The 24253-nt window shown below is 47.4% G+C and overlaps 1 protein-coding gene across 1 annotated transcript in view; it reads right to left on the minus strand.

The window, feature by feature from the left end:
- Positions 1-1378: 1378 nt before the first annotated feature.
- LOC123751997 (PE-PGRS family protein PE_PGRS33-like) overlaps positions 1379-24253 on the minus strand; it is a 28866-nt gene continuing 5991 nt past the window's right edge. The window contains exon 2 of the mRNA XM_069329185.1: positions 1379-2126. Within this exon, the coding sequence (XP_069185286.1) occupies positions 1379-2126 (748 nt within the window). The remainder of the gene's footprint in view (positions 2127-24253) is intronic.

Genomic DNA, 24253 nt, shown 5'->3' on the forward strand with positions numbered 1-24253 from the left:
GTGATACATGGGCATTTCGTTCCGAGTAGCTAAATCTAAAACAACAACAACAACAGGTAAGAATAGAGGGGAAAAGGGGAATTGACAAAATGAGCAGGTTGTAGATTCATTCATAATTGTAAAAGTAGATCTGATAGGAAATAGGCCATAGGAGTCATTGTATTAGACAACCGCCGACTAAAACTTGAGATCTAGGAGATAATGCTGGATCCTGTAGGCTCAAATAGGTAAGTACACACAAAGGGTGAGTACACACATATAACCTTGTATAGCACATATGTCAGACCAATATAAGAGATTGCAGCTTCAGCGTAGGTCCACATCTAGTCAAACACAAAACGAAATTAGAAAAGGTATGCCACAAGGCTAGTCCCCGAGCTGAGAGATATGAGCTACGAGGAATGGTTACTAGAACTAAACCTCACGACATTGAAAGACATAAGAGTTAGGGGAGACATGATCACTACCTACAAAATTCTCAGGAATTGATAGGGTAGATAAAGATAAACTATTTAGCATGGGTGATACACGATCAAGGGGTGGGGGCAGGTTGAGCCTGAGTACCCACATGAGTCACAGGGACGTTAGAAAGAACTTTTTCAGTGTCAGAGTAGTTAACTGATGGAATGCATTAGGCAGTGATGTGGTGGAGGCTGACTCCATACACAGTTTCAAATATAGATATGAAAGAGCCCAGTAGGCTTAGGAATCTGAACACCTGTTGATTGACGGTTAAGAGGCGGGACCAAAGAGCCAAAGCTCAACCCCCCGCAAGTACAGCTAGGTAAGTACAACTAGGTAAGTACACACCGCTGAGGAGGGGGGGGTGGGGGGGGGGGAGGCGGTGCCGGTGTAAACAAGAGGATACAATACCACTGCACCAACACACAAGGCGAGACCAAGCCATCCTTCTCCCCCTCACCGCTCTCCATTATGTCCTCCTTTACTCCCGCGTCTCTCACCTCTCCCTCCTTCGTCTCCTTCCTACGTCTTCTTCTCCTTCAATAAATGTAACCTAGTTTCAAGCTCCATCAGCTTTTTTACCCCCCTTAAAGTCTGTTGTTTCTTTGTTATCTTCACCTCTATATTCGTTTCACCCACTCCTTCTCTTTGTCCTCATCTTCCTCACTCTCCTTCTTCTTTCTCCCTCTCCTCATCTTCCAATCCTCACCTTTTCCCTCACCCTCGCCTCCCAATCGCTACCCGGTGCTCCTCCCTTTTGTCATTTCCTCTCTGCACCCTTTGTCCCCTCCTCCTGATCTTCCTCCTCGTCCTCCTCTTCCTCCCTCCTCCCCGTCTTCCCTACTCACAGCGTCAAAGAAAACATGACGGTATTTTCACAAGATCTTGACGTGTAGGTGAGAAAACACCGCTCATTTTACACTGGTTTCTTAATTGTCCACTGGAGGGCCCCGCCGGCCGGGTGGAGGGCCCCGCCGGCCGGGTAGAGGGCTCCGCCGGCCGGGTAGAGGGCTCCGCCGGCCGGGTGGAGGGCACCTCGGGCCGGGTGGAGGGCACCTCCGGCCAGGTGGAGGGCACCTCCGGCCGGGTGGAAGGCCCCGCCGGCCGGGTGGAGGGCACCTCCGGCCGGGTGGAAGGCCCCGCCGGCCGGGTGGAGGGCACCTCCGGCCGGGTGGAGGGCACCTCCGGCCGGGTGGAGGGCACCTCCGGCCGGGTGGAGGGCACCTCCGGCCGGGTGGAGGGCACCTCCGGCCGGGTGGAGGGCACCTCCGGCCGGGTGGAGGGCCCCGCCGGCCGGGTGGAGGGCCCCGCCGGCCGGGTGGAGGGCCCCGCCGGCTGGGTGGAGGGCCCCGCCGGCCGGGTGGAGGGGCCCGCCGGCCGGGTGGAGGGCCCCGCCGGCCGGGTGGAGGGCCCCGCCGGCCGGGTAGAGGGCTCCGCCGGCCGGGTGGAGGGCACCTCGGGCCGGGTGGAGTGGCCCGCCAGCCGGGTGGAGGGCACCTCCGGCCGGGTGGAGGGCACCTCCGGCCGGGTGGAGGGCACCTCCGGCCGGGTGGAGGGCCCCGCCGGCCGGGTGGAGGGGCTCACTGATGAAGGAAAACAGAGGGAGGGAGGGAGGGAGGGAGGGTGCCGGTTGAGTGCAGGTATCTGAGGTATGAGTGAATATGCTGTGGTAAGAGAGTGAGCCACGTTGAAGCCGAGTGCAGCACTAGCATGTGTGAGTGACTACCGGAGTGCGCCGCCGAGAACTATCTATCGCAAAACATCCGTGAAGAACAACAGAGTAATTACGAGAACTCGGTGGGTAATTGCGTCTGAGAGGCACAGAACGTTAGACACGAGTACTGGTCGGGTGGCTGCTTTGCTGCCTGCTTGTCTGCCTGCATGCCTGCCTGCCTGCCTGTCTGCCTGCCTGCCTGCCTGCCTATCTGCCTGCCTATCTGTCTGCCTGCCTGCCTATCTGTCTGCCTATCTGCCTGCCTGCCTGCCTGCCTACCTGCCTTACCTGCTTGTCTGCCTGCCTGCCTATCTACCTGCCTGCCTGCCTGCCTGCCTGCCTGCCTGCCTGCATGCCTGCCTTGCCTGCCTACCTGCCTGCCTGCCTGCCTGCCTGCCTGCCTGCCTATCTGCCTGCCTGCCTGCCTGCCTGCCTGCCTGCCTGCCTGCCTGCCTGCCTGCCTGCCTTGCCTGCCTACCTGCCTGCCTGCCTGCCGGCCTGCCTGCCTACCTGCCTGCCTGCCTGCCTGCCTGCCTGCCTGCCTGCCTGCCTGCCTGCCTGCCTGCCTGCCTGCCTGCCTGCCTTGCCTGCCTACCTGCCTGCCTGCCTGCCAGCCTGCCTGCCTGCCTGCCTGCCTGCCTGCCTTCCTGCCCAACGGACCACAGTGACATTCTGTCTCCCGCGTTAAACCGAGAGACAGACAAACACGGGCTAAGCAAGACACAATAACAGGAAAACGTATTAATAGCGAATAAAAAGACGACGAAGGATATGTGATAAAGATGACATAATAACAGGAGACACAGGCGCTGCAGGACCTAAATTGATGGGAAATAAGCAGCTACGGTGAAACACTAATTAATTCCTGTGATATACCTTGTACCTTAATCATCAACGCTAATTAGTGGGTTACGTTGTTTATGGAACAGGTAGGAGTAGAAGGGGAGGGGGTAGAGGAAGAAGGGGGGGGTATAAATGGAGATGGAGAAGGGGGAGAGGGATAGGAGAGAAAGAAATGGGAAGATGAGAGGCTGAGAGATAGAGAAGGGAGGCAGAATACACTAGAGAAGGAGATAGATGCAAATAAGAAAGAATAGAAGCATGGAGGGAGAGACGAGATGCAGGGAGAGAAAGGAGAAAGGAGGGGTAGGGTGAGAGGGAGAAGGATGTGAGAGGGTAAATAAGAGGAGATATGGGTTAATTGGGAAGAGATGTTATGCAGGTTTAGAGATGGGGGGGAGAGGGATGATACTGAATCATTCTATCAGTCTCGTTACCTGGACATTATCATGCGTGGAGGGATACGATGGGGCATGAGTGGTATGGCGGGGGGATGAGAGGTATGGTTGGGGCATGAGTGGTATGGTGGGGCATGAGTGGTATGGTTGGGGCATGAGTGGTATGGTGGGGCATGAGTGGTATGGTGGGGGCATGAGTGGTATGGTGGGGGCATGAGTGGTATGGTGGGGGCATGAGTGGTATGGTTGGGGCATGAGTGGTATGGTGGGGGCATGAGTGGTATGGTGGGGGCATGAGTGGTATGGTGGGGGCATGAGTGGTATGGTGGGGGCATGAGTGATATGGTGAGGCATGAGTGGTATGGTGGGGGCATGAGTCGTATGGTGGGGCATGAGTGGTATGGTTGGGGCATGAGTGGTATGGTGGGGGCATGAGTGGTATGGTGGGGGCATGAGTGGTATGGTGGGGGCATGAGTGATATGGTGAGGCATGAGTGGTATGGTGGGGGCATGAGTGGTATGGTGGGGCATGAGTGGTATGGTGGGGGCATGAGTGATATGGTGAGGCATGAGTGGTATGGTGGGGGCATGAGTGATATGGTGAGGCATGAGTGGTATGGTGGGGGCATGAGTGGTATGGTGGGGGCATGAGTGGTATGGTGGGGGCATGAGTGGTATGGTGGGGCATGAGTGGTGTGGTGGGGCATGAGTGGTATGGTGGGGGCATGAGTGGTATGGTGAGGCATGAGTGGTATGGTGGGGGCATGAGTGGTATGGTGGGGCATGAGTGGTATGGTGGGGGCATGAGTGGTATGGTGGGGGCATGAGTGATATGGTGAGGCATGAGTGGTATGGTGGGGGCATGAGTGGTATGGTGAGGCATGAGTGGTATGGTGAGGCATGAGTGGTATGGTGGGGCATGAGTGGTATGGTGGGGGCATGAGTGGTATGGTGAGGCATGAGTGGTATGGTGGGGCATGAGTGGTATGGTGGGGGCATGAGTGGTATGGTGAGATACAGAAACAAAACAATGCCAAACCTGCTAATCTCTGGAAGAGCAGCACTTGAGACCACGATGCAAGAAGCGTGCCCCCAACCCTCGGCCTTGCAACTCCCCCACACCAGGAGCAACAAACAACTCCGGTACTTCTGCAACGTTGTAGCGCATGGGGGGGAGCTCATAATGCATTTAACCCCCTTGATGCAACAAACATACATCAACAAAGAACCCTGATGCAACAAACATCAGGGTCTTATGGAATCGGCAGTCCTGATGCAACAGGCCGATATGAGGCAACATTCTGGCCTGCTGCAACATTCTAGCCCGATAAAAACTTCCTTCTGATACAATACATCAATACATAAAGCCTCATACAACAGACAGCCCATAATCCATAATACTCCGTGCAGGTCTATCCAAATACAATAGACTGAACTGAATACAATACACCGATCTATCTATATCGATAAGAAGGTTTCTCTGTCTGTCCAGAGATGGAGGTCAGATGTTTGGGGCTAGTCTCACCCAATTTTGCAAGGGGAATGGTCTGGGGTACGAGACTGACATAGGCTGGTCGAGCTTGCCAAAATTTCAGAAGGAGCAGCAGCGTGCCACGGTTCACATACACAACTGACGCCTGCCAAAATATTTTAGAAATATATGTTTCACAATTTTTTTCAACTTTTCATGTTGTGAACATGAAAAGTTGGAAAATATGAACATGAACTTGGGAAAATTAACAGGATTTGGTTTTCACTAAGCATACTTTGCCGGAAGTAGCACAAAACAGACGCTCCTCCCACGTCTTGGAAGGCTTCCTCACGTCCCGGTCCTTTAAACGAACAGGTAATAATTATATTTTGTGAATATTACACACCGCTGGGCTCCTTCCACGGCCGGACCACCCACACACCAATGGGATACTATTATGTTAGTTGTATTAGTACGTGAGTATGTGTGTGTTTGTTTGCGCGCGTGTGTGTGTGTACTTACCTATTTGTGCTTGCGGGGGGTTGAGCTTTGGCTCTTTGGTTTCGCCTCTCAACTGTCAATCAACTGGTGTACAGATTCCTGAGCCTACTGGGCTCTATCATATTTACATTTGGAACTATGTATGGAGTCAGCCACCACCTCTTCATTGCCTAATGCATTCCATCTGTTAACTAATCTGACACTGAAAAATGTTTTTTCTTTTGTCTCTGTGGCTTATTTGGGTACTTTGAACTACTTATTTGGCCTTTGAACCTACTTCAATTTAGTCGTATGATTGACTACATATGGACTCCACGCTGAAGCTGCATACTCCAGAACTGGTCTGACATATGTGATATACGAGGTTTTGAATGATTCCTTACCCAAGTTTCTAAAGGCAGTTCTTATGTTGGCCAACCTTGCATACGCCGCTGATGATATATCCTCTTGATGTGAGCTTCAGTGGACAGGTCTGGTGTGATCTCTTGCGTCTTTCCCACTCCTTGATTCTTGAAGTATTTCATCTTCTGTCTGAGTCTCTGTGTTTGTCTGTCTGTCTCTTTTTTTCCGTCTCTGTCTCTCCGTTCCAAACCTGCTCCAGGTTGGGACGGAGACGGTTGGGACGGACCACACCCAGTTACGGCCACAGTCAGAGGTCAGGTGTGGGCGTGGCTCTGAAGGTCACGCCCACGCCCTTGGGGAGGACTCAACCAGCCTGAAAGACACTGGTATGTATTTACCCCCGAGTTGCATATTGTTGTTGTATTTAGATGTGGCTACTGTATGAAGACTTGTATCAGCCTGTTGTATCACTTGTATCAGCACCTATGCAAAGGGAGAAGTACCCGGCTGTACCCAGGTTACTCTCATCATTCCCCACTCCCCACTCTCTCTCCACTCTCCCCACCTTCTCTCTCCCAATCTCACCACCTACTCTCTTCCAATATCCCCACCTTCTCTCTCCCAATATCCCCACCTTCTCTCTCCCAATCTCCCCACCTACTCTCTCCCAATCTCCCCACCTACTCTCTCCCAATCTCCCTAGCTACTCTCTCCCAATCTCCCCACCTACTCTCTCCACTCTCCCCACCCACTCTCTCCCAATCTCCCCACCTACTCTCTCCCAATCTCCCCACCCACTTTCTCCCAATAAGAATGAAGGTAACTGCAGAAGACCCATTGGCCCATACGAGGCAGCTCCTAGCCTTATTACTAACGCTTCGATAAATAAATACCAGTGTCCTATTTGCCTTATTACGAACATTTAGATGCATTGAATTTTTTGGTTTTAAATTCTTACTAATCGTAACTCCCAGATCCTGTTCCCAATCTGACTTCACAATCTCAACACCATCTAACTCGTATGTTGTAACTCTACCATCAGGAGACTGAGACTGAGACTAGTCTTATTACTAAGGACGATTATTACTAAATTATTAAATTAATTATTAAATTAATTATTAAATTACTAATTATTACTTTATTACTAAAGACTTCTTATTACTAAGAAGACTAAGGTCTTCTTGACAGACACAGACACACACACACACATGACGGAGGGGGGGGGGGCTGATTGGACAGCACTTGGGAATCGTAATCCTAGGGACTGGGGATCGATCCCCGACGATGGCAGAAGCAAATGGGTAGGGTTTCTTTCACCCTGATGCCCTTGTTACCTAGCAGTAAAAAGGTACTTGAGAGTTAGACAGATGTTACGAGCTGTTCCTGTGTGTGTGGGGGGGGGGAGGGGATATAGTCGATTGATTGACAGTTGAGAGAGAGAGGGAGAGAGAGAGAGAGAGAGAGAGAGAGAGAGAGAGAGAGAGAGAGAGAGAGAGAGAGAGAGAGAGAGAGAGAGAGAGAGAAAAGAAAGAAAAAAACGTTTAAATTTAGCCAAGAGCAAGCGACAGGTAATGAGGGTGAGGCAGGTGCCTTTACTACAGCAGTTGGGGGGAGGGTGGCACCTTGGAGGCTACACTACAGCAGTTGGGGGGAGGGTGGCACCTTGGAGGCTACACTACAGCAGTTGGGGGGAGGGTGGCACCTTGGAGGCTACACTACAGCAGGTGGGGGGGGAGGGTGGCACCTTGGAGGCTACACTACAGCAGGTGGGGGGGGGAGGGTGGCACTCTGCAGGCTACACTACAGCAGCTGGGGGGGGAGGGGAGGGTGGCACCCTGGAGGCTACACTACAGCAGGTGGGGGGGGGGAGGGTGGCACTCTGCAGGCTACACTACAGCAGGTGGGGGGGGAGGGGAGGGTGGCACCCTGGAGGCTACACTACAGCAGGTGGGGGGGGGGGAGGGTGGCACCCTGGAGGCTACACTACAGCAGGTGGGGGGGAGGGGAGGGGAGGGAAGTGCCACAGGTGCAACACCTGTGCCATACAAGACAAAAGGAGCACACTGAGCCACAACACTGGTATAAACTGAATGGATACAACTTTGAAAAGATGGCTTTCCTCACGCCCATTTTTCAGAAGGAATTCCTTCTGAAGATGTATTAATATTCGAAAGTACTTAAGGAAATTCCTGTTTTAATTCTTCCTCCGCGGTCTGACACTGTCACATTTTTCACCACGTGTAAATTTTCGTGATTTCGTGTGTGTGTTCTGTGTGTATTGAAGTTAGGGCGAAGTGGTAGAACATTTGGTTGATAGAGCCCGGGTGCTTGGGGGGATATTGTGTAAAACCCCGGTTTGTGCTTCGGAGAAGCTGCGGGAGCTTCGTGAGGGCAGTAGCCCTCCAGGTTACAATTCTTTTAACCATATCGCTGTGGAGTAGACCAAGGCGAGTGTGGGATCATCCTGGACGTAGGTTCGAACCCTCATCATCGCCTCTGGGGATTTGTTCATCTGATATGACAAGTTAATTTTGAAAAATTACAACATAATTGGTAAAGTTTCAGAAAATTGGTACACACATATATATATATATCCTCTACAAAATGCCACAACAAAACCCGTACATTGCACATACGCTTCCACTGCCATATACAATAGGCCATATATGCACGCAGCTCTCGGTGGGGGTGAGACCTCTCACGACTCCCTGTAGCGATGACCTGAGACACTGTACCGTACACACTCTGTAGCTGTAGGGAAGGAGAAATCTTAGCACATACTACATGAGAGTATACCTTGTACATGCTGGCTGGAGCTTTATGTATGTGTGTGTATATCAACAGGTGGGCGATGGGCTTACCTTCGGCTGCTATTGGTGGGGTGGGCCGGTGAACAGTGTGCTTGGGCGTGGTGCGATGTGCTCTCATTATCTTGGCGTATTTCAATATTTGTTTTCAATAGTGTGTAAGTGTGTACTCACCTAGTTGTACTCACCTAGTTGTGCTTGCGGGGGTTGAGCTCTGGTTCTTTGGTTCCGCCTCTCAACTGTCCATCAACTGGTGAACAGTTTCCTGAGCCAACTAGGCTCTATCATATCTGCATTTAAAACTATGTATGGAGTCAGCCTCCACCACATCACTGCCTAATGCATTCCACCTGTTAACTACTCTGACACTGAAAAAGTTCTTTCTAACGTCCCTGTGGCTCATTTGGGCACTCAGTTTCCACCTGTATTCCCTTATTCGCGTCCCACCCGTGTTAAACAGTTTATCCTTATCTGTCCTGTCAATTCTCCTGGTAATTTTGTAGGTAGTGATCATATCTCCCCTTACTCTTCTGGCTTCCAGTGCCGTGAGGTGCATTTCACACAGCCGTTCCTCATAACTCATGCCTCTTAGTTCTGGGACTAGCCTAATGTCATGCCTCTGAACTTTTTCCAGCTTCGTCTTGTGCATGACAAGGTACGGGCTCCATGCTGGGGCCGTATACTCCAGAATTGGTCTTACATATGCAGTATACAAGATTCTGAATGATTCCTTACACAGGTTCCTGAAGGCTACGGAACTGAGGCTATTCTGATGTTAGCCAGCCTCTCATATGCTGCAGATGTAATTCTTTTTATGCGGGCTTCAGGAGACAGGTTTGGTGTGATATCAATTCCTAGATCATTCTCTCTGTCCGTTTCATTAAGTACTTCATCTCCTACTCTGTATCCTGTGTCTGACCTCCTGTTTCCACTGCCTAGTTTCATTACTTTGTATTTACTCGGGTTGAGCTTTAGCAGCCATTTGTTGGACCATTCATTCAGTCTGTCCAGGTCATCTTGTACCCTCCTACTATCAATGTGTAGGTATCAGTATCAGTACACTGTAGTAACACATGCTACACATACATCAGTAACACATGTTATTTCTAGCATTGTGTGTGTGTGTGTGTGTGTGTGTGTGTGTGTGTGTGTGTGTGTGTGTGTGTGTGTGTGTGTGTGTGTGTGTGTGTGTGTGTGTGTGTGTGTGTGTACTCACCTATTTGTACTCACCTATTTGTTCTTGCAGGATCGAGCATTGACTCTTGGATCCCGCCTTTCCAGCTATCGGTTGTTTACAGCAATGACTCCTGTCCCATTTCCCTATCATACCTAGTTTTAAAAGTATGAATAGTATTTGCTTCCACAACCTGTTCCCCAAGTGCATTCCATTTTTCCACTACTCTCACGCTAAAAGAAAACTTCCTAACATCTCTGTGACTCATCTGAGTTTCCAGTTTCCATTCATGTCCCCTCGTTCTGTTATTATTACGTGTGAACATTTCATCTATTTCCACTTTGTCAATTCCCCTGAGTATTTTATATGTCCCTATCATATCTCCTCTCTCCCTTCTTTTCTCTAGTGTCGTAAGGTTCAGTTCCTTCAGCCGCTCTTCATATCCCATCCCTCGTAACTCTGGGACAAGCCTCGTCGCAAACCTCTGAATCTTCTCCAGTTTCTTTATGTGTTTCTTCAGGTGGGGGCTCCATGATGGCGCGGCATACTCTAAGACGGGTCTCACGTAGGCAGTGTAAAGCGCCCTAAAAGCCTCCACATTTAGGTTTCTGAATGAAGTTCTAATTTTCGCCAGTGTAGAGTACGCTGCTGTCGTTATCCTATTTATATGTGCCTCAGGAGTTAGATTAGGTGTCACATCCACTCCCAGGTCTCTTTCTCGAATCGTTACAGGTAGGCTGTTCCCCTTCATTGTGTACTGTCCCTTTGGTCTCCTGTAACCTGATCCCATTTCCATAACTTTACATTTACTGGTGTTAAACTCCAATAGCCATTTCCCTGACCATCTCTGCAGCCTGTTTAAGTCCTCTTGGAGGATCCTACAATCCTCGTCTGTCACAACTCTTCTCATTAATTTTGCGTCATCCGCAAACATTGACATGTATGATTCCACTCCTGTAAACATATCATTTACGTAAATTAGAAAGAGGATTGGTCCCAGCACCGATCCTTGAGGTACTCCACTTGTTACTGTTCGCCAGTCCGACTTCTCGCCCCTTACCATTACCCTCTGGCTCCTTCCTGTTAGGTAGTTCTGCACCCATACTAGGGCCTTTCCGCCTACTCCTGCCTGCCTCTCAAGTTTGTATAGCAGTCTCATGTGCGGTACCGTATCAAAGGCCTTTTGGCAGTCAAGAAATATGCAGTCTGCCCAGCCTTCTCTGTCCTGCCTTATCCTTGTTACTTTATCATAGAATTCTAAAAGGTTTGTTAGGCATGATTTCCCTGTCCAGAACCCATGTTGGTGCTTGTTTACAAACCCATGACAAACTTGTTGTCTGTGTGTGTGTGTGTGTGTGTGTGTGTGTGTGTGTGTGTGTGTGTGTGTGTGTGTGTGTGTGTGTGTGTGTGTGTGTGTGTGTGTGTGTGTGTGTGTGTGTGTGTGTGTGTGTGTGTGTGTGTGTGGTGACCAGTATTTCACCTAATTGTGTTTGCGGGGGTTGAGCTTTGCTCTTTCGGCCCGCCTCTCAACTGTTTACTAACTACTTTTTTTCCACACCACACACACACCCAGGAAGCAGCCCGTGACAGCTGACTAACTCCCAGGTACCTATTTACTGCTAGGTAACAGGGGCATTCAGGGTGAAAGAAACTTTGCCAGTTTGTTTCTGCCTCGTGCGGGAATCGAACCCGCGCCACAGAATTACAAGTCCTGCGCGCTATCTACCAGGCTACGAGGCCCCCTTGTGTGTGTGTGTGTACTCACCTATATGTACTCACCTATATGTGCTTGCAGGATCGAGCATTGACTCTTGGATCCCGCCTTTCGAGCATCGGTTGTTTACAGCAATGACTCCTGTCCCATTTCCCTATCATACCTGGTTTTAAAATTATGAATAGTATTTGCTTCCACAACCTGTTCCTGAAGTGCATTCCATTTCCCCACTACTCTCACGCTAAAAGAAAACTTCCTTACATCTCTGTGACTCATCTGAGTTTCAAGCTTCCATCCATGTCCTCTCGTTCTGTTGCTATTCCGTGTGAACATTTCGTCTATGTCCACTCTGTCAATTCCTCTGAGTATCTTATACGTTCCTATCATGTCCCCCCTCTCCCTTCTTCTTTCTAGTGTCGTAAGGCACAGTTCCCTCAGGCGCTCTTCATACCCCATCCCTCGTAGCTCTGGGACGAGTCTCGTTGCAAACCTCTGAACCTTTTCCAGTTTCATTATATGCTTCTTCAGATGGGGACTCCATGATGAGGCGGCATACTCTAAGACTGGCCTTACGTAGGCAGTGTAAAGCGCCCTAAATGCCTCCTTACTTAGGTTTCTGAATGATGTTCTAACTTTTGCCAGTGTAGAGTACGCTGCTGTCGTTATCCTATTAATATGTGCCTCAGGAGATAGATTAGGTGTTACGTCCACCCCCAGGTCTCTTTCACGCGTCGTTACAGGTAGGCTGTTCCCCTTCATTGTGTACTGTCCCTTTGGTCTCCTATCTCCTAGTCCCATTTCCATAACTTTACATTTGCTCGTGTTGAATTCTAGTAGCCATTTCTCTGACCATCTCTGCAATCTGTTCAGGTCCTCTTGGAGGATCCTGCAATCCTCATCTGTCACAACTCTTCTCATCAACTTTGCATCATCCGCAAACATCGACATGTAGGACTCTACGCCTGTAAACATGTCGTTAACATATACAAGAAATAGAATTGGTCCCAGCACCGATCCTTGTGGTACTCCACTTGTTACTGTTCGCCAGTCCGACTTCTCGCCCCTTACCGTAACTCTTTGGCTCCTTCCTGTTAGGTAGTTCCTTATCCATTCTAGGACCTTTCCCCCCACCCCCGCCTGCCTCTCGAGCTTGAACAGCAGTCTCATGTGCGGTACTGTATCAAAGGCTTTTTGGCAGTCCAGAAATATGCAGTCTGCCCAACCATCTCTGTCCTGTCTTATCCTCGTTATTTTATCATAGAATTCCAGAAGGTTTGTTAGGCACGATTTCCCTGTCCAGAACCCATGTTGATGTTTGTTCACAAACCTAATGTTCTCCAGGTGTGCAACCAGTCGTAGCCTAATTATTCTTTCCAGTATTTTACAGGGGATGCTTGTCAGTGATACAGGTCTGTAGTTAAGTGCCTCCTCCCTATCTCCTTTCTTGAAGATCGGCACGACATTTGCCTTCTTCCAGCAACTGGGCAATTCTCCTGACATAAGTGACTCATTAAAGATCATTGCCAGAGGCACGCTGAGGGCCTGTGCTGCTTCTTTTAGTATCCACGGTGATACTTTGTCTGGTCCAACTGCTTTAGTTGCATCTAGAGTTGTCAACTGTTTCATTACCTCCTCTGCTGTCACCTCTATATCTGATAGTCTTTCATCTAGGGTAACCCCTTCGAACAATGGGAGCTGCTCAGGCTCGGTAGTGAACACTCCATGGAAACTGGCATTCAGTGCCTCGCAGATTTCCTTGTCACTTTCAGTATATGCCCCCTCTGTCTTCCTTAGTCTTGTCACTTGGTCGTTCACCGACATTTTTCTTCTTATATGACTGTGTAGTAACTTAGGTTGTTTTTTCGCTTTGATTGCAATATCGTTCTCATAGTCCCTTTCCGATGTTCGTCTTATGTTAATGTAATCGTTCCTAGCTCTGTTGTATCTGCTTCTGTTGTCCTCTGTTCTTTGTCTTCTGTACTTCCTCCACTCCCGCCTGCTGGCCATTTTTGCTTCCTGACACTGTCTATTAAACCATGGGTTATTATATTCCTTCTTATTTTTTCCCTTTACCGTTGGTATAAATCTCTCTTCGGCCTCCTGGCATTTCTGTATGACTAGGTCCATCATATCTTGGACTGTTTTTCCTCTAATTTCTTAGTGTGTGTGTGTGTGTGTGTGTGTGTGTGTGTGTGTGTGTGTGTGTGTGTGTGTGTGTGTGTGTGTGTGTGTGTGTGTGTGTGTGTGTGTGTGTGTGTGTGTGTGTGTGTGTGTGTGTGTGTGTGTGTGTGTGTATCTAATGTCTATTTATGTCTATGTCTGCCTCTGTCTCTCCTTAACCAGCAGATAAGTCATGGACCTCTTGGTCTCCTTCTGTCTGTCTTTCCCTTGTACACACACTCCTCCCCAACCCCATCCTCCCCACCCCTCCCCTCCCCACCCCCATCCTCCATTCCCCTCCCCCCCATCCACCCACCCCCCCCCGCCCCGCCCTCCCCAGCCCAGTAGGCCACCATCCTGGTGTACTACCACCTCCCCCGCTGGTCCAAGGGGGCCGCGCCTCTCTAACAACTGTCTCGAAGGGCTCCCTAATTAATTTATTTCCCAGATAACGCGGCCAGGCAGCCGAGGGTGGGTAGATCTGTACAGGAATTCTTTGCTTATAAATAATCCACGTTTTTTTCCCTCCCGGAACACTGCCGGTGCTGTGGGTTTTATGGCTGTGTGTGTTTGTCATTCTAATATGATTATGTCACAGGTGTTTGACAGGTGTTTGGCTTTTAAAGGTGCCTGTGTTATGGTGATTGTGTGTACTCACTTACGTGTGTGTGTGTGTCATGCAGGGTAGTTGGGGTCTTCTTGCTCCAATTTCTATTGTCATAACCTTGCATTTGTAAGGGTTAAAATCTAGTAGCCATTTCTCACACCATCTCTGGATATTGTCTCGTTCGTCTTATTGTGTAGTGCAGTCACCCTCAGTTCTGGTTCGCCTTATTAGCTTAGAATCGTCAGCAAACATGGATAAGGTAAGGTACGGTATTTATTAGGATAAAACGCTAGCCCACTACGACAATGTAGCACTTGGAGAGGATATGAGGCTAACGATTTAGGATAGGGCAGAGGGAAGGAATGGATAAGAATGAGCTTACTTCCTCAAATCGTTTACATATATTAGGAACAAAATGGGCTCTAGTACCACCCTTAAGGTACTTCACTCATTACCTCGAAGGTACTCCATCACTTACTTTAGTGGATCACAAAACAGGCGGTAAACCAGCCTGTTTTGTTGTAGTTTGCATACGAGTCGCTAGTGAGGAATAGTGTCAAAGCTTTCTGGCCATTCGGCAAGATGCAGTCTGCCCAGCACCCGCTCTCCTGTTTGACTGTTATCATCTTATCATAGAACTCCAGTAAGCTGATCAAGTAGATTTTCCTCTACTGAATCCATATTGATGCTTGTAAATAAAATGTGTATGTCTTAAATGGTCGACGAACCTTCAGTCAGTCTCTAATATCTTACAGGGAATAGTTAAGTCTGTAGTTAAGTGGCTCGTGCCTTTCAACTTTCTTTTTTATAGGTAACCCATTTGACACTTTCCAAATCTCAGGAAGTTTCTCATTTCTCCGGCAAGTGTCCACATAATGCTAGAGCTGAGTGTGTCTAGGTGAACAGGTGAACTACGCCTTTTTTAGGATACCAGGTGAGATCTTGTCGAAGCCTGTGACTCTCTTCACATCCACTGCCTTCAAGTCTTTCTGTACTTTCCTTCTGTCACTGCTAGCTCAATGTGTCTTTCTTCTGGTAACTCTTGTTCCATTACAAGTCCTTGATCTGGGGGGTGGTTAACTCGGGTTCAATCTTAAGCTTCCGGGAAACTTATATTGAGTTTTTCTCAAACTTTCTTATCATTCTTTGTGTGGTGTCCTCTTCGTTTGTGTAACCTGATCACTTTTTCGTTTACCGAGCACCAGCTTCCTCTTCATGCCACTATGTCGTAGTTTAGGCTGTTCCTTGGCGTCTAATGTTATATCGTTCTCATACTGCGTCTTGCTGGTTCCAAATTCCTGTGTATTCATTCCTCTCTCTCTCTTGTGTACAGTACATGTTGTTGTTCTCCTCTGTTCTGCGTTCCCTGTATTTCTCCCATGCTCTTTTTTCTTCTTTTTGCCTCAAAGGATTATGTGTTAAACCACAGGTAATGTTTTCTCTTGGCTCCGCTATCTCTGAACGGTAATATAAATCTTGTTGCAGATTGTTTGCTTGGGCTAGTTATGAAGTCGATCATGGTTTATGTTACTTTTTTACTTAGTTCTATTTTCCAAGGTATTCTCTCCAAGATTTTTTTGAGCTTCTGATACTCGTCTTTGTTCAAACCTTTTCCTTCCTCATGCCGTAGCCTTCAGGACAACTGCATGGTCATAAACTAGCACACAATGGTCACTCGTTTCCAGTGACATTTCGTGCTCTATGTTCTCAACATACATTTCACTCTGAGGGAAGACTTAAGTTTCAGTCTTGCTGATTAGTTTCCTCTCTTCGTGTTTCCTCCTTAACATGTTGTATTAGGAAGTTTTAGTCTGCATTTCTACCAGGTTTTGCCCACGATTGAAATCTCCCATTACTAGTAGCTTTGTTCTCAGTCTAATGGATAATTCAACACTTAAACGATTCTTACAACATAGTCTGCATTATTGGACTCCTCCTTTAAATTAATCTCTGCAAACTTGTTGATTCTTTTGTCCAGCAGTGTCACTCCCCCTCCTCGCCTCTGTTTTCTTTTTGCCTTGTTGGCTGGTATTGTCTGAGGAATATTGCATTAGTGTTTATTTTAGTTAATTTTGTTTCTACTATTATTATTACATTGGGGTTTATTTCATCAGCCATGTCTTTCAGTTCATCCACTTTGTTTCCCATTCCATCAGCATTAATGTACCAGATTTGTTAGGCTCTCTGTTGTTTATCTGTGTATGTATGTGTGTATGTGTGAGTGTGCATGTACTCATCTAGTTGTGCTTGTGGGAATTGAGCTCTGGTTCTTTGGTTCCAACTGTCAGTCAACTGGTGTACATATTCCTGAGCCTTCTGGGCTCTATCATATCTACATTTGAAACTGAGTATGGAGTCTACCTCTACCACATCATTGCCTAATGCATGCCATCTGTTAACTACTCTGACACTGAAAAAAGTCTTTCTAACGTCCCTGTGGCTCCTTTGGGTAACATGTGTACATGTGAATGTGTATGTGTATGTGTGCGAGCGTGTGTGTGCGTGCATGTGTGCATTCACGTGTGTGTATGCATGGTGACCAGTATTTGACCAGCGTCACTCTGCCCCCATCCCCCCCCCTCACCCCTCGCCCGGTCACCTTTCACCCCACACACCTTAACCACAGACACTGACCATAGCAAGAGTATGCAAATCAGCTCTGCAACTCCCTCCTAATATATTTTTCTTCGTCGCTCGTCGTCTCAAATTACAGAAGTGCAGATTTTCGCATTTCAATACAGGACAGCAGAATTTCCATTAATAATTTACACATGCCCACTTTTATTATTATTATTATTATTATTATTATTATTATTATTATTATTATTATTATTATTATTATTATTAAAAAAATTGTGTGAATGCATTTTCCTACTTAAACTCGACTAGCAACGCTAGCGGGGGGTTGAGCTTCATTTATTGGGCCCCGCCTCTCAATTCTCACTCGCCCTGTGTAAAGGTCCCTTGAAATATTTGGATTCACTCCCATCTACATATGAATGTGTGTTAACCCTCCGCCATTTCGCTGCCTACTTGTTTTATTTATTTAACTTTTTGACACTTAAAAAGTTCTTTCAGTGATCCTAATGGATCTTTTGGGAACTTAAGTTTCCTTTTGTGTACACTTGTTTACGAACAAGCAATGGGTGTTTGTTTATAGTGTTTGTGAAGCATTCTCGCCCTTCAGAACCACAGCTGCTTGTGAGGTCCTCAATCATGGCGTCATTGTTTACATTTATTAAACAGTTTATGGGCGCCGTAGTACTACGAGGTTGTTTATAACAATAATAACCTCGGGTTGTGAAGGTTTCCAAGCTCGTAAACGCTTTAACAAATGTTAACAAGGCCCGCCAGTATTGCTGAAAGATGCACAGGTTTCGTAAGTGAATGCGTAAATGCTTGATGAATCCTGACCCTGGACTATGATATATGATGACGTAATTGCACTTATAATACTGCGTTTAGTCCCTCATACGCTGCGCGCCTGTGACAGGTAGTAGCAACACCGCCCTCTAGCGGATGGTAGTTATTATGATACTTGATGTGCGACGGGAATATTATAGGTGTTATGTTTTGGTCAGTAGGAGAGGGAGAGGGGAGTGAGGGAGAGGGAGAGGGAGAGGGAGAGGGAGAGGGAGAGGGAGAGGGAGGGGGGAGAGGGAGAGGGAGAGGGAGAGGGAGAGGGAGGGGGGAGTGAGGGGGAGGGAGAGGGAGAGGGAGGGGGGACTGAGGGGGGGAGAGAGAGAGAGAGGGAGAAAAAGAGAGAGAGAGAGAGAGAGAGAGAGAGAGAGAGAGAGAGAGAGAGAGAGAGAGAGAGAGAGAGAGAGAGAGAGAGAGAGAGAGAGAGAGAGAGAGAGAGAGAGAGAGAGAGAGAGAGAGAGAGAGAGCTAGTTGAGGGAGCTATGTACTCACCTAGTTGTGTTTGCAGGGTCGAACATCTTCTCTTAAGCCCCGCCTTTCGATCATCATTAACTCAATACAGTGACACTTTTCACCCGTTTTTATCTTCATATTCACATAAAAACTGTGAATCGAATTGTCTTCAGCAACTTCTTCGCCCAGTTCTCTGTACTTATTTACAACTCTCAGACTGTTAAGGTTCTTTCTGCTTCTCTGTGACCCAATATCTCTTTCCAGTTTTCAATTAATTCATCTCGCTCTACTATATATACGCTCTACTTCCTTAATTTACTTCTATATCTACTTTTCAAACCACTTTAATATCTTATACGTTGTTATCATGTCTCCCTATTCCTCCTTTCTTCCAGCGTAGTGATCGAGGTCCAGTTCCCTCAAGTCTTTCTTCATAGCTCAGTCCTCTTGGCCCCAGGAGCGAGACTTGATGCATATTTTTGGACTTTTTCTAGTTTTGTGTTTCTTTAGGTAGGGGGTTCCATGCCGGGGCAGTATACTCAATCGTAGGTGTCATAATGGATGTGTACAGCGCTTGGAAGGGATCTTTCTCCAAGTTGCTGATGGATAAAGCGGACGTTTACCAGTATGGCAATTGCTGCCGTTATTATTCTGCTGATGTGTGCCTGTGGCGCCTGACAGCTGAGTGGACAGCGCTTCGGATTCGTAATCCTGAGGTTCCGGGTTCGATCCCCTGTGGAGACGGAAACAAATGATAGAATGTTTCTTTCAACCTGATGCGCCTGTTCACCTAGGAGTAAATAAGTACCTGGGAGTTAGACTGCTGCTAAGGGCTGCTTCCTGGGGGGGGGTGTAACAAAACGGAGGCCTGGTCGAGGACCGGGCCGCGGGGACGCTAAGCCCAGAAATCATATCAAGATAATCTCAAGATAACCTCTGGTGTTAGATCTTCAGTTATGTCTACTCCTAAGTTGTTGTTCTCAGAAGTTGCAAGTTGCCTTCCTTCCATCCTATACTGAATGTGAGGTCTTCTTGCTCCAACCCCTGTTCTCATAACCTTACATTTGTCTGAGTTCAAGTCTAGTACCCATTTCTCAGACTATATCTGGAGATTGTCTAATTCATCTTGTAATGTATTGTTGGCTTCCGTGGTTCTGATTCACTTCATTAGCATCGTCAACAAACATCGATAAGAATGAGTTTACTTCTTTACAAGATTAGGAACAGGATGGGGCCCTAGAACTTTAGGAAATCGTTCTGATAGTGTGTCTTACTATGACTCTCTGCCTTCCTCATGAGAAGTACTCCCTCACTCACCTTAGTACCTTCCCGATACACCAGCCTGTGCTTTCTCGAGATTGCATGGGACTCGTCTGTGAGGACAGTGTCAAACGCTTTCTTGCAATCCAGTGTATGTGTGTGTGTGTGTATGTGTGTGTGTGTGTGTGTGTGTGTGTGTGTGTGTGTGTGTGTGTGTGTGTGTGTGTGTGTGTGTGTGTGTGTGTGTGTGTGTGTGTGTGTGTGTGTGTGTGTGTGTGTGTGTGTACTCACCTATATGTACTCACCTATATGTGCTTGCAGGATCGAGCATTGACTCTTGGATCCCGCCTTTCTAGCTATCGGTTGTTTACAGCAATGACTCCTGTCCCATTTCCCTATCATACCTAGTTTTAAAAGTATGAATAGTATTTGCTTCCACAACCTGTTCCCCAAGTGCATTCCATTTTTCTACTACTCTCACGCTAAAAGAAAACTTCCTAACATCTCTGTGACTCATCTGAGTTTCCAGTTTCCACCCATGTCCCCTCGTTCTGTTATTATTACGTGTGAACATTTCATCTATTTCCACTTTGTCAATTCCCCTGAGTATTTTATATGTCCCTATCATATCTCCTCTCTCCCTTCTTTTCTCTAGTGTCGTAAGGTTCAGTTCCTTCAGCCGCTCTTCATATCCCATCCCTCGTAGCTCTGGGATATGAAGAGCGGCTGAAGGAACGGCTGTGTGTGTGTGTGTGTGTGTGTGTGTGTGTGTGTGTGTGTGTGTGTGTGTGTGTGTGTGTGTGTGTGTGTGTGTGTGTGTGTGTGTGTGTGTGTGTGTGTGTGTGTGTGTGTGCTTGTACTCACCTATTTGTACTCACCTATTTGTGCCTACAGGATCGAGCGTTGGCTCTTGGATCCCGCCTTTCTTGCCGCCGGTTATTTAAAAGAGCGGTCGCCAACCGGTGGTCCGCGAGACAATTGTATTTATGTATTGTATGCAACTGTCTACTTTCTTTAACTGTTATATTTAATGGCATGAAATAGTTTGACTTTAATAACTATAACTTCTTGTTTGGTAAACCTCGGGATTCACATTAGTGGTCCGCGGGATTTAAAATTATGAATTTAATGATCCGTGAGCTCCGAAAGGTTGGTGACCGCTGGTTTAAAGCAATGACTCCCGTCTTTCTTCCCTATCATACCTAGTTTTAAAGGTAAGAATAGTGTTTGCTTCCACAACCTGCTCCTTTAGTTTATTCCATACCTCCACTACTCTCACGCTAAAGGAAAACTTCCGAACATCTCTGTGACTCATCTGAGTTTCCAGGTTCCACCCATGTCCCCTTGTTCTGATGGTATTCCGTTTAAACATTTCGTCTATTTCCACTCTGTCAATCCCCCTAAGTATTTTATATGTTGCTATCATATCTATCGAAATTTGACATCGACATATAGGACTCGACTCCTGTAGACATATCATTCAAGTATATTAGAAATGGAACTGGTCCCAACATCGATCCTTGAGGCACTCCCCTCGTTACGTTCGCCAGTCTGAATTCTGGCCCCTGACTGTTACTCTCTCTCTCCTGCCTGTTAAGAAATTCTTTACCTAAGCTGGGGCTTTCCGCTTACTCCCGCCTGTCTCTCAAGTTTGAATAGCAGTCTCCTGTGCGGTACTGCGTCAAAGTGTTTTTGGCTGTCCAGAAATATGCAGTCTGCCCATCCTTCCCTCTCCTGCCTTATTCTTGTTACATGTGTGTGTCTATGAAACAGACGCACAAGCACACACACACACACACACACACACACACACACACACACACACACACACACACACACACACACACACACACACACACACACACACACACACACACACACACACACACACACACACACAAACACACACACACACACACACACACACACACACACACACACACACACACACACACACACACACACACACACACACACACACAATCTTGTACACCACATATGTAAGACCAATCCTGGAGTATGCGGCCCCAGCATGGAGCCCGTACCTTGTCAAGCACAAGACGAAGCTGGAAAAAGTCCAAAGGTATGCCACTAGGCTAGTCTCAGAACTAAGAGTATGAGTTACGAGGAAAGGCTGCGGGAAATGCACCTTACGACACTGGAAGACAGAAGAGGGTGACATGATCACAACCTACAAAATCCTCAGGGGAATCGACCGAGTAAACAAGGATAAACTATTCAACACTGGTGGTACGCGAACAAGGGGACACAGATGGAAACTTAGTACCCACATGAGCCACAGGGACGTTAGAAGGAACTTTTTTCAGTGTCAGAGTAGCTAACGGATGGAATGCATTAGGCAGTGATGTGGTGGAGGCTGACCCCATACACAGTTTCAAATGTAGATATGATAGAGCCCAGTAGGCTCAGGAATCTGTACACCAGTTGATTGACAGTTGAGAGGCGAGACCAAAGAGCCAAAGCTCAACCCCCGCAAACACAAATAGGTGAGTACACACACACATAAGAAATGGAGATGAAATTCTTCAAGAATCAGAGAGAGACCTGCGGGTTGATATTACACCAGACCTTGGGTAGCCACCTTGGGTCGCCACCTTGGGTCGCCACCTTGGGTCCCAGTAACACCGCTTGAGCACGTTGGTTTGTACAGGACCGCCGGAGTCCCCCGCGGTCTTCTCCGGGGTCAAATAACATTATATTTTTTAGGATATATTTCTTTTTGTGTCGTCGTCCTGTTAGCCAGACTCCCGTGAGTCTAACTCAAGTAAGGCTGACACCCGGAGAGTCTGATCCTCCCTCTGAGTCATCCTCCCCCTCCCCCCCTTCTATGAGTCCGATACCCTCTGTAAATCTAACCTCCTCTTATTCTGATTGCCCCTGTGAATCTGAACCCCTACACCTGTGAGTTTGACTACCTGAGAGTCTGAACCTCCCCCCACCCACCGTCCGTGAGTCCCACCTCCTCTGACCCAGACATCAGTGATGTGTCTGAAAATGTGTTATCAGGTTGTCCTCTCACCTAACACATCACGGTTTTAACGGAAAAGACCAATCCATTATTAACAAATGTGACAAATTAGCAACAATTTCTATCGCCGTAATATTGACGTTTTCTGGTCATTGCTGTCTAAAAGTTAGGTGGGTTGCTTGGGTTCGTCCACGTCTCCGGTTGGACCAAACAGTTGTACATTTTACGGGGTGACAAATCGAGGGCTGCTTACATATGTTAAGATTCACAAACCATTCTCGCCTCAAACTCTTAACTCTAATCCTATATATCCACCAATGGCAGATCACCGGTTTAAGCAATCCCAACTTCTTACTCCCGAGTCCGAGAAAGGTTTCAGACACCGTGGTGTGATTACCAAGGTCGTCCTGCGCCATGACCGGCTTTGACTCGTCCGAGGGCTTTTTTTTTTTTCCTATTACGCCAGTCTCATGGTAAGACCATTACCGGCCTCCCGGGGTCTTAAACACGGGTCGGTAAGCCGCATTATATCGAATGACGTCTACTACCGCCGCTGATGACTGGGCAAAGTGGCATTAAACCCAAGTTATGGTCAGGCGGCCGTGGAGACTCGCAGGTTAACAGGAGCGAGCCGTGTACAGGAGGTAATTCTGCACAGGAACCAGCTCGCGTAGAAGTGCGCGCAGGGCAGGAACGAGACCTGCGCGGGAATTAGCCCCAGCAGACATCCAGTCCCTTGAGTTTTCTTTGTAGGTCAGTTCATTTTTGCTTATATTTGAACTTTTCCCAATTCAGTTCTATACATTCTTAGGTGGGGGTCCATGGAGGTGCTGCATACGTACATATGGTGCATACAGCCCTCAGAATGCGTCTCTATCCAAGTTCATAAAAACTCTACAGATGCTTCCCAATTTGGCTTATGCTGTTAACATTTATTTGCTAATGTGTACCTTTGGTATTAGACACTATTATATATACTCCCATGTGTTTAATCTCCTTCTTTAAGGCAAGAATCTATGTCTTCTTCATTCAGTACAGGTGTATGTCTTCATATAACTTTTTTAATCTTTATAACGTTGCATTTATCTTTCCTAAAGTCAAACAGCCCTTATCCAAGCAACCTCATGAGTGTCTAGTTAAATTTGCAGTATGTCACTGTTCCCCATTTGTTCTGGCTCTCCGCATTAGAGTGTGTGTGTGTGTGTGTGTGTGTGTGTGTGTGTGTGTGTGTGTGTGTGTGTGTGTGTGTGTGTGTGTGTGTGTGTGTGTGTGTGTGTGTGTGTGTGTGTGTGTGTGTGTGTGTGTGTGTGTGTGTGTGTGTGTGTGTGCGCGCGCACCATAACGAGGAGAAATTCTTGAAAAAAATGTACATTGTGGGATTATTCTCGTCCCCTCATGAAACCAAAACACACAAGATGATAATATCAAGTCTATGGCACTCCACAGCTGTTCAATTTGCATTTTATGCTGACTGAAAGCTATTTTTAAATGCCATCTTTTCTCTAAACACACGACAAATTCCTTACAAAATAAACAGCGTACGTAGTCCCTGGGCGGTTCTTAACAGAGACTAATGGACAGGGGCATATTCGGAAATTGGGCGCGCACTGTCTGTTTACAAACAAAAGCACGTTGTGGGCGTGACTCGTGTCAAGGCAGCGCGGACCATCGAATGGCGCCTTCTGGTGTATATTCCTGTCAGCCGCTTAACTTCTCGTTCAGTAAACTAATGGACTGAAGCAGATTTTTTGTATTATTAGTTGAGGAGTACTGATGGACTGAGAATATGTTGTGTGTGTGTGTTTTTGTGGACTTGTGTGTGTTTGTATTTGTGTACGTGTGTACTAGCTTAGTTGTGCGTCGAGCAAATGCTCTTCAGCACCGCTGTTTAAGTAATTCAGTGACTCTTTTCACTCGTTTTTCTTATATTATTTATATTTA

The sequence above is a fragment of the Procambarus clarkii genome, chromosome 22 (genome assembly GCF_040958095.1).
Source record: "Procambarus clarkii isolate CNS0578487 chromosome 22, FALCON_Pclarkii_2.0, whole genome shotgun sequence".
NCBI lineage: Eukaryota > Metazoa > Arthropoda > Malacostraca > Decapoda > Cambaridae > Procambarus > Procambarus clarkii.